The sequence below is a fragment of the Phyllobates terribilis genome, unplaced genomic scaffold, assembly GCF_046119375.1.
Source record: "Phyllobates terribilis strain yellow unplaced genomic scaffold, ASM4611937v1 Scaffold_12__6_contigs__length_324123572, whole genome shotgun sequence".
Taxonomy (NCBI): domain Eukaryota; kingdom Metazoa; phylum Chordata; class Amphibia; order Anura; family Dendrobatidae; genus Phyllobates; species Phyllobates terribilis.
The window spans coordinates 123,881,518-123,893,157 of record NW_027362772.1 but is presented as its reverse complement, the minus strand read 5'-3'; the positions used below and the strand labels follow the sequence as shown (position 1 = coordinate 123,893,157).

Here is an 11,640-nt window from a genome sequence, read left to right as displayed (position 1 = left end):
TCCCAGGTCTTCTTTGCTACGTCCAGGAGTCCACGGTGGTGTCGGCCATACAACAGCTCGAAAGGGGAGAATCCAGTAGAGGCCTGTAGGACTTCTCTGATGAAGAATAAAGGGTACGGCAGTAGGCAGTCCCAGTCGTGGCTCCCAGTTACCTTCCAGAAAGCCATGGACTGGATCACAATAAGTATGCAGCGGCCTACCGGGACGATATCGTGATCTACAGCCAGAATTGGGGAAGCCATCTGAGCAAAGTCCAGGCAATATTTGGACTGTATGGACTGTTCATTTTCCTGTTTTGTTACTTTGTGCCAGACAAGGCTGTGTTTTGTTCCTTTGTGGCGGACAAGCCTATGCTTCATTTACTTTGAAAGTGCAGTTTATGAAGTCCGAATTATCTTGCCTTGAACCTTTTAAAGAAACTGACTCAGGTGACTACCTCAAAAGCGGCTGAGTGAGTACCATTATATATTATAATGGCAGGCACAGGGGTCTTCTGCAGACCTCTACCTGTCATGGCAACCCATTGGCACCCAATAATCATGTCATGGAAACCAGGGGGCACAGGTTGCGCATTGGAAATGCCACTGTCAGAGATTGACACTGGCAATTAAGAGCTGAAGAGCAGTGGATGGAGCCAGGGTCCACTTGCTGCTGTTAGAGGCAGATGATGGCTGAATAACACAGCCAGCATCTGCAAGCAATAAAGCAGACTCAGCTTCTGAGCCTGCATCAAAGCCAGGAACCCATACATTATATGTTGGGAAAGGGTTAACTTTAATATTAATAGCAATGTTTCCTTCATATTCAAATTTTCAATGTATTATTTTATGTATTGTTATAACCAACCACTTTAAACTTTTCTTCAAGCCACGTTTTCACTTTAGAAAGTAATGAACATTTGCAGAGCATGCAAAATATGCAAAAAACTTGCTCTTCAAATGTATTTTCTTATTCTTGTAAGATGTAGTGGTTGATAAGGAGCTAGAAAAGTAACAGAGGGGAGAGCAATATTATATGCCTGGTATCCTGGTACATCTAACACATCTTTCTGTCATTTGTAGTCAATCATATGTTACTTATTTCTGAATATGTCAAATCTTTATTCAATTATGTGATTAGGGGTATGGAAAAGTATAGAAAATGTGATTCTACTTAATCTCAATAGGTCTACAATTCTTTATGGGGTTCTCATTATAAAGGGCTCATAATCAGACATGTAACATTGTTTGCCTGCACCCGCCACTAGGGGCAGTCAATGCATATGAATTTATACAGTTCCCATTGAACTCTATAATAGATCCATAGTTAGTGAGCTCCTCATACTGCCAGCAGTTTGTTTTATCATGCAGCCAAGCTTCTCAAAGGGGTTGTCCAGCCTTAGGCTACAAGCAAGTCTGCAGTCACTCTATATGACTGCAGACTTGTGAATCCTCATACTGTGCTCACTGCGTGCGGTGAGGATTCTCTGGTGCCAACGTGGGTGGTCATGTGATTCAAAGTATGCGATTTGCATACTTGCGGCCACATTCCGACTAGATGTGTCCTGCACGTCTAGTAGACATGTGACCGCATATATGCAAATCGCATACTTGTGGTCACGCAACAGTAGCTATAGGTGCCGGAGTATCTTCACAGTAAGCGCGATGTAAGGATTAACAAGGCTACAGTCATATAGAGTGACGGCAGAGTTAGGTGTCCTGCTACTAAAAATCCCACAGAGTTCTGCCCTTACAATGCAACATTGCCCATTTTTTTAAAATTTTGTACAGAATTTGGGGGAAAAAACGCCCTGTTTCATCTGTATGAAATGGGAGACCCTGTAGACGTATATGACCACATACAAGTTGAACTATAACATATGTGAAGTGTGCACATGCCATTATTATTTTAACATATGGATATCAAACCAAGTAAATGTAATTTTATAAAAATAAAAGGCAATACTCCGGTAAACACAAAACACATAAGCTTTACTATGTATTACAAGGTTGCAATAACTGGTACAAAATGCTCCATCCACAATATTCTTCAGCAATAACAATAGCAAAAAGGAAAAAAACACAAGACACAAGCACCAAACCATACGTCTTTATCTCAAAAGAAAAACATGACCCACATATCTGTAACCTTTATTGCTTACAAATATAATTCTTGGATGATAAAATAAATATATCTATACATCTATATTATATATCTTTATATATATATTGTTCTTTTTCTCTGAATATATTATCTTGTGCTAAATATAACCGTCATTTGGCAGCTTAGTAAAACAAGAAAATTAAAGTGATCCAGGTAACTCTTTACACCTAAAATATAGAACTCAGTGGTGCGTGAAAGGTAGTGCGATAAAGAGGGTTATTACAATGCAAGATCTGTTATGTCCTTAAAGGAGACTTACTAGGGAGGAATTCAAAAAAGGCCAAAGAAGTAAAAAGGATTTTCACAGGCCTAAACTCAGAATCGGGTTCTCGTGACGTGTTCTTCTGAATTGTGTCAGGTGCATTGTTGTCAGACACAGTCTACTTCCTTTGTAGATGTGTGGACATAGAAGTGAACCACACAACGTTTCAATCACAACACTTTACCAAAATAGGAACCATTGTCTCGGAAAAACCAGACTAAGTCTTCAGGCCTGTAACTTACCATACCTCAGTACAAAAGATATTGAAGAAGACCTGTCATCAGCCCAAGAGGGATCAGTTTTTGATCTTTTCTTCCTACAGCTCCATTTTGTTTTTAAATACACTTTAGTGTTAATTTGTATGTTTTTTTACAAGGGGGCGTGACTCACAGGATCCTCAGGGGAGTGTCTATGCTCCTCCGCCTAATTACCCTGTAAGTGCCGCCCCCTGGAAAGACCATAAAACTAGCACAAAACAAAGACCCATATCTCTGAAAGCGTATGGTGGATTTAAAAGAAAACGAAAAAGAACAAAAATCAGAGCAAAGACTGGCCACATTTGACCTGTTGACAAATCATCTTTAGATCTTTTTTGCTATCACAGTCTAGGAGTTTATTTCACTTTTTTGTTCTTGTAGGTCTCCTTTAAACCATGTCAATGCCAATTAATATTCCATCCACTTTATGAAGATCTAGATAGAAAAACAAGTTGACAATAAAGGGTTTCGTTGAAATTAAGATCACTGGTGCCTTTGTGTAGAGTGTAACGTCTTCTCAGTTTTAATGGTTACGAATACCAAAAAGTATTAATAGAATATAATGAGGGAGAGCTATGCCACCTATGAACTAAGAGTTATGACTTCAAGTACATCAATAGGCATATTATAGTTGAAAATGTCAAAGATAAAATTCAAGGCTTATATTCTGTGGCCCTCAGTTTCCCTGAGAACATTTCTCCTACTGTCCACACTTTTGTAATAGGACGTAGCAATTAAAGATTGGAAAATGTAGGCGCCCTACGGGAGAAAAACCATGGTGGCCATTGCCGTTACCATGTTCCTGTGTTTTAATGAATTCTGGAAGTGAATTAGAAATTAAAATAAGAAATGATCTTCTTTAAAAACATCAAAATGATAGATTAATAAAACTCTGCACCTCTGCATTTTCAGTTTGGTTCAAGCATTCCCCATAATAATAGTTTTAAAACGTAATAGACACATTGGACTTCATCTATGAATCTGTGCAGCTTAAAACAGTAGCCGATCACACTACGACTCTCGTTTCTCAGTTGGTTTGCTTTGGGTACTTTTTATAAATGAGGGCCAAATTTTTTAAACTGCTTCTAACAAATCAGAGATTTAAGGGAATCTGTAACCAGGTTTTAGCAACCTAATATGAGAGTAGAGACTTAGCGATTTCAGTGATGTGTCACTTACTGAGCTGCTTGCTGAAGTTTTGATAAACTCCTGCTGATAAAACAGTTATTCTATCACTAGAGAACCTACTGCCAGGTAGTCAGGTATATTTATGGGTTCTATATAACCCCGCCCCCAGCACTGATTGGCTGCTTTCTCTGTACAGAAGCAGAAATCTGCCAATGAGTGGTGTGGGCGGGGTTATATAGAGCTCAGCATTCAGAGCACCGCTAGATCTGCAGCAGAGAAAACAGGGATTTTATAAAAAAATCCAACAAGCAGCCCAGTAAGTGATAATCGCTAGATCATGCAGCAATGTAGAAAAATTCTTGTGTTGCTACCTGGCATCTATTAACAATGACTTAATTCTTACACTGGTTTTATAGTAATGAAACAGTCAGACCCATAGTCCATTCAGACCAGCAGATTACTATATACTTCAACAGCTTTTATCTAGTATGACAAGATCATTTTTCTACATGGTGCAGAATAAAACAAATGTAGAAATAAAACAAGAAAAAATGTTTTTTTTTTTTTTACATTAAATGGATTATTTTACATTTCTTGATTGTGAATTAATTTGTTAGCAGAGATTAATGATAAGGCATTCTGTCTCCCTCACGTTATACCTTCCCCAATTTATTTTACATTGAGAGAAAATACCATATCTCTTTTATATTAAGTGCCATCTATATTAAAAGGGGTTTCCCAAAGAAACACAAGGATCACATTAGTGGAAGTCCATAAGATGGGCCCTACATTGATGTACAAACGGAAGAGGTCCTGGCTCCGATTTTAGGTAGAGTTAGTGAAATTTATGAGTACCCCTCATACTAATCAGGCATTTACATGATAATAAAGTTAGAGTCGTCATCTGTATAAAGAGATTTAAAATATACATGCTTCACCAATAGTGGTTTTACTTTGTATTGGAAAAAATAGATTTTACTTAGCACATTGTATGGTAGCAGTTACCCAAGCCGAGTGCTATCAATAACATTGCCCAGGGGATCAGTTACCATGAGGGTGCACGAACCTGTACATTGGTCCCCTCATTTGTCTTCCTAGAACTAGCTTTGTTTTTTTACTGCATTTCCATATATACACACACGTTTATGTACAGTCCTGACCAAAAGTGTTGGCACCCTTGAAATTGTTAAAAAAATGAAGTATTTCTCCCAGAAAATTATTGCAGTTACACGTTTTGTTATACATGTTTATTTTTGATATTGTTCAACAATTTTGGTTCTCAAGTCCTCAAACAGTTCTCTTCTCTTTCTGTCCTCCATGTTTAGTGTGGCACACAAAGACACACAATGCAAAGAATGAGACAACTTCTCCCATTTTTACCTGGTGTTATTTTCATAATGCCCACTCCTGTTACTTGCTACAAGTGACTTTGAACGAGCATCACATGCTTGAAACAAAGTTGTTTACCCACAATTTTGGAAAGGTGCCAACAATTTTGTGGGTCAATTTTGGGGGTTTTGAGTAAAATTATGTCCAATTTGCCTTTTTTTTTCTTAGTTTTTTTGTGTTGTTTCAATACACACAAATTAAATATAACAAAACATGTTTAATTACAATAATTTTCTGGGAGAAATACTTCATCTTTTGGAACAATTTCAAGGGTGCGAACACCTTTGACCATGACTGTGCTACAATATATATATATGTATTGTTCATGTAAAATGCAGTTTCTATAAAGAGAGAAGACATAAAGGTTACTGAAGACTATCATACAATCTGTACCATACAATAAGGCACCCAGGGTTGTGGATTGTTTGGTAATTATAAAGTAGAAAAAGTAGAGACTACAGTAAATGTGCAATAAATGTATCCTTTGTTATTGCAGTAATTCCAGTTATCACAAGGGGTAGTCAGCTATAAATGGCAATTAACATACAACAGTGTTAAATTCTTATTGTATAGTACTAATTCATTGCGATATTCTCCTATCTGTCACCAAGTGATTCTCTAAGACGACTGTTAATAGTGCATAAGGTGCATCCAATTTACCACGTACAATATTTCTTAAAAGTGCCTCTTGCAAGAAAATAAAATTGAGTCAAACATTTTTGGCTTGTCACTTAAAAGACAAGTACATTTGAGACCTCTGTAAATATAGAAAGTATCTATAAAATACAAACATTATCGTAGAAAAAAAATCATGCTCTATTTATATCTGAAAAGTGGAAACACCTAGAAGATACCGTAATAGTTATTTTGTATCCATTATAAACTAGTGCAAATCACAGATACGAGCAGCCGTCCGCAGACACACAACAGCCTCTCATATAAAGAAATTCTTGGCCTGGCAGATTTTCAAGGGGGACAAGACCCGGGGCCAGATTCAGACAGACACAAAAGTTCATCAATCCACTTTTTAAGTGCAAGGAATAGAGCACAAGATTACTATAAATTAAACCAGGCCCAAAATGTTCACCATGTGTCAGGGCAAAAGAAAACCCATCCTACTAACAACGAACACTTTGGATGGAAAATGGCATTACCAATTTGCTGATGCGGGACTGGACACAACATATAAAGTCATAAATTAATCATGGACTTCTTCTCTAAAAAGTCTAATACTATCTTAAAGAGTAACCGTTGTTTTTTTTATTTTTATTTTGGTAAATGAATAGTACACATGAAAATAATAAACTTTGTTATAATTTTATAAGGGAAATCTGCTTCTTTCTCCTCCTGGGATAATTCAACTTTTATTCTCCATTCACAAGTAAAATCTGTCTTCAGTGAATACAGATTGTGCCATTCATGAGATGGCAGTTAGTGCTTATAAAGTTCTATGGAGGCGGGAAAGGAGAAGGACAGATATTCAGCTGCAAGTTCTCCTGAAAGCACCATTCTAGCATTTTGTTTTTTTCAGCACTGGAGTGGTGCTTCTAATCTAATTCACTGACCGCAGTCTTATACTTAAACGCTGCTGTCTTCACCTATCGGCGCTGCTCCAATACCACAACTCCATCTTGTAACCGCTACTTCTGACTGACCGGAAGTCAGAGGTAACGGAATGAAAGAATGGAGCGCTCATAGACTTGTGTTGAAAAGGTCACAAACTGCTGGAGGCCGACGGGAGCGTCAGCGATAGAAGGTGAAGACATTGGCTGATAAGTATTAAACCCGGGGCATGGACCTTAGATTAGTAGCACCAATCCAGCACTGCAATAAAGAAAACACTGGAGTGGTGGTTGAAACAACAGTTACACTTTAAGGAACACCCTAAGTCCAGCAAAGTCTAGTCATAATCCTGGGGTACAGACCCCAGGAGTTGAGTATCTGAGTGTTTTCATATTTCTGAGGTATTACACAATGTTAAAAATGTTCCTCCTCTGGGTTCACAGATCTATACACAAGTACAGGAGCCGCCCTCGGCTGTCACTCTCATGTAATCTACACTACACGGGTGCACAATTGTGCAATGGTCTGATCATTGGTAACTAATGCAGGGAGGAACGTACTCCATGCATGTAGGAACCCATTAGAAACAATCGAGGTGATCAGAATCACACAATGCTGCACCTTCATCCAACATTAGCAAACGGGACAAGCCCTAAATGGTGGGTTGTGGTATTCCTGTCGCAGAACTACCAAACAGCAGGTTATTGTGACCCGCAATGTGTCCATTAGAGTTTGGTAGATAAAACAAGACAGGAAAACCCAACATGAAACTTTTGCCTTGGGTAGTTTCTTAGGGTTATCACATGGTATTTTACAGTGTTAGATGCTTCCTAGCAACAGACTACAAAACGCAATGTGTAGTCTGTTGCTAAGGAGAAACTGGGCCTATTTAAAGATATCACAGGACAAAGCTTAGAAAAAGCCAACTTTTAGGAATTTCTCATTGCCGTGGTTCATACCTTGCGTGATAGCTATAACTATGGATGCCGTTACATTATGTGTCTTTTAAAGTGCAAAAGATGGAAAATGTTTAAGGCAGTATATGTGTAAAGATGATGGGAAGCCATATCCAGCGCTCGGTCAGGCAGCAGGATGGCCGGGCGCATGGCTGCATACAAAAGCACATACTGCTCCTTGTGTAGGAAGAATAAATGACCAAAAATCACAATTTTTTCTATCATGTGAATGGTGACAGTGGGGATTATCTGAACTACTCCACTTTTAGGAAAAAACATCCTGTGGCTACCATTTTTTGCTAATTTTGCAGTGACTATGGAAAGAAGGTGCTATCTTATTGTGCAAATAGATAGGGTCATATAGGCGGAGCCCTATAGAAACCAAATCTATGGGATTACCGCCCTTGGTAATGTCAGGCATCGGTTATTGAACCACATTAATATTTCTTTTTATGTTATCTAAAAAAAACCCAGGATGAGAAATCATATTAAATGATATGCCCCGTGCACACAATATCCCGGCACACCTCATAGGTAGTATCAGCATTTTATGCCGATCCAAACTTATTTATAATCCATCAATTAGGTCTGGATAAACCTTACACTCCCAGATTTTTAACATTATTTTTCCATCTGTGACAAAAAAAAAAATCATATTTGAATGAAGCCAATATGTGAAGTGAAGTACGATGGCTTGGATTCACATTGTGCTAAAATCACTTATTCTTGGTAAAGCGACAAAGAAAGGTTTTCCCATAGGCTGATTGTCTAACTTTTCAAGATTGTGTAGTGATGTCCAGAGATTGTTGCATGGGCTCATTTGTCTCATTCTTAAAGGGAATGTCTGGAATTAGATTTAGGGTGTGATCCCGTAGGACATATCACTGAAAAAAAAAAAGGGAGTCAAAATCTGCATTGGCATAAACCGTTGCGGATAATGTTGCTGAAATTCACCTGCCTGAACATTTGCAGAATAAATTGATATGCCCCCAGTGGAGGTCAACCTCAATCAAAATAATCTTGAAAAATGAGTACATGCCCCCAAAGAACACACCCATAAGGGTCTGTCCTACTCATGAGCGGTTTTGCTGCTCAGCCCTATTCTTGTGAACAATCTCTTGGCTCTAGAAGATAACCAGGTAAAGGCGGTTTTATAACTGGTAATACATTTCTGATTTCATTATAACATATGGCTCTAGTAAGGCTGGAAAATCATTTAGTGACTTCTCACTAATGCTTCTCACCATGATTTTGATGGCTAATATAAGAAGAAAGTGGATAAAGAATCTAATTCTAAAAGAGAATGTGCCAGTCTTGTGTAAAAAAATATTTTTCCAATTGGTCCTAGCAAAGGGCTAAGCATGAAAGGTCTCATTTCTTGCACACATTTTAGTTCTCATTTTCGGCCTAGAAGTTACTAACAATGAAGTAATGAATAGTGCTCGGTTGTCATGTGTCACAGTAGTGGTCAGTGTCTGGCTTTTAGAGGTGGAACATCCTTGATTTAGTAAGATACTAGAATATGAAATCCCTGCAGACTTAACTCAATATTTTTTTTTTTTTAATGTGTTCACCCTTTTCCTGCTTGTTTAATTGTAATACCATTTCATTTAGAATATTCATTTCACATATTTACATCTTTGTACATATATTTATCATCCATGCTGTATCCACCAAGCTTTCTCCGACAGAACGATTATATAAAAAAAATGCAATGCTACTGGACAGTCGCGTGAAAGGATTGTCAGATACAGGGAAATTGGCCTTTTACGTGGTGGCTGGTGTATTGGATGGTGCCAGTGTTCACAGTCAGCTTTGGCTTCCTTTTCCTCACCTCTGTTTGCCTAATCGCTGGTGATACCCCATAGTGTCTGGTAGTCACTATAGCACCTTTGTCCTGCAGAAAAGGAGGTCAAGATGGACCGCTGATAAATGGAGGAAGAAAGCAAGGCAATAAAAACTGTACATCAGCCTGCTTCCCGTGTGTCCCTCATGCCCTCTACATCTCGTGAGATTTCTTCGTGAATAAGGGCCATTCGTCAGGAAAGGAAAAAGGAACTGTGGGGACGATTCTTGTGAAGTTGTGTAAGTTCGTGCAACCAGGTGGGACAGCTACACACTTTCTCAGTTCTTTACAAGGCTCCATGCTGAGACTCATATTTTGACAAAATGTTTCGATAGCGAGAAAGTTCTTGGCGAATTTTGGCTACCTCTTGGCGCAGAACTGAATTCTCTTTCTCCAAAAAGGCAGCCCGGACCGTGATCTGGTTTTCCTTTAGCCGACGTGCATCTCGGGAACGTTTGGCAGCTTCGTTGTTTTTGTACCGCCGGTTCCAATATTTTTCATCCTAAATGTAGGACAAAAAAGTAACAAGAGTTACAAACAATTACAAACCTGAAGTCTGAAAGTAGCCTTACAGCTGGAAAAGGATCTCTGAAAACCATCTCTGAAACCATAAGGTTTGGTTGATAGAAAGGGTCTAGATAGGAGCTGGAAAACTAAAGGTTAAGTTGCCATGTTAAATTGGCCACGTTGAATACTCCATTGTTTAGTTTGGCAGCTAACACTGGATCACAGCAAGTTAAAAAGGTGAAAATATTACATTTCACAACCTCAAAATCAGAATATTTTATAAAAATAGAGTATCCTTCTGAGACATAACACTATAAATATAAAACGTAACGTGTGGTAGGCGCTGGTCAGCCGGAGTCTCAGGACTTGGTCTCCCACTGACCGGCAGGTAGATTTAGCACCTACCGTATGTTATAAAAACATGTCAAAATGCAGGGAAACTTTGTCACTTAGATTACTAAGCTGATATTTTATATGACAATGGTGCTTTATGGCTCCCTTCATATCGGCAATGGAGACTCCAACGCGCGCTGCGCTTTTTGTCTCATAAAATGCCTGATACCATGACTACATCCTGATGGACCTTATTACAGTCAATGGGATGCATCTAGTACTGCTGGTGTCCGTCATGCAATGTTTCTGGCACATTAATTTTTTTTCTTCCATATTTCTATTACTATAGTGAAACAGAAATACATAATTAAGAATTCAGATGTGAACAGTGCCTATAGATAATATTATTTATTTCAATTGTAAACAGCGGAAAACAATAAGAAATGCAATATATCCAACGCTGGTTAATAAATTGCAAGATTTGACAAAGGAAAATAGAATCAATGGTCTTACATCTTATTTATGAAAAGACATTGGGTGTTGGATTGGTTTAGAGACCAGAAACGTAGAGTGTAAGAAAAATTGATTCTTGAGTCCCCCATACGCATTAGGAACTGTCTGACAGAATAATGGGGTCCTCCCAACTCTCCTTTGACAGATGATGTTGGGGGAGATAATGATCTGGCATGTCTGATTTCGGACTGCTGACCCTTTTGTTCCCGGAGACGTGAGCCCACGATGATGTTTGGCAGCGGCTCCCTCGTAGTGACACAAGTGCTCTCGGCTGAGGGAGCGCTCCTATGTATTGAGAAGTCGGGAGAGACAGCGGCTGGCCGAGCAATCATAAGGTCGACCTTTCAGCTGACGGCTATCTAAGTGGATGGGGCCCCTTATTGACAGAATCTATATGGTCCTTAAAGGCGTCAAATCAGTCATTGGATTACTAACAAACTGCAGATTATTATGGCGCCTGTGAACATGTAGACTTGCCCGTGACTCACTGGTTTCTTTTATGATCTCATTCTTTCTACGCAGTAGGCTTAGCTGTCAGTGTGCCTTTGGCTCCCAAACTGAAAAATTTAGAAGCCAAATACATTTTTTACTATCTAAATAAATATATAATTAATGTTGTAATAAAAAAAAGATGGACTGTGTACAGTGCCCCCTAACGCCTTCTGATTCCTTCTTCTCAGAGAAAATGATGCTGCTTAGCGTTCTGGCAATTGGTTCAGTGACATTACTTTTCGCTAACGAGAT

General features: G+C 38.7%; 1 protein-coding gene across 1 annotated transcript in view; it reads right to left on the bottom strand.

The window, feature by feature from the left end:
• Positions 1–1,944: 1,944 nt before the first annotated feature.
• DBP (D-box binding PAR bZIP transcription factor) overlaps positions 1,945–11,640 on the bottom strand; it is a 41,818-nt gene continuing 32,122 nt past the window's right edge. Inside the window, exon 4 of the mRNA XM_073656249.1 lies at positions 1,945–10,045. Coding sequence (XP_073512350.1) covers positions 9,830–10,045 — 216 coding nt within the window. The 3' untranslated portion in view covers positions 1,945–9,829. The remainder of the gene's footprint in view (positions 10,046–11,640) is intronic.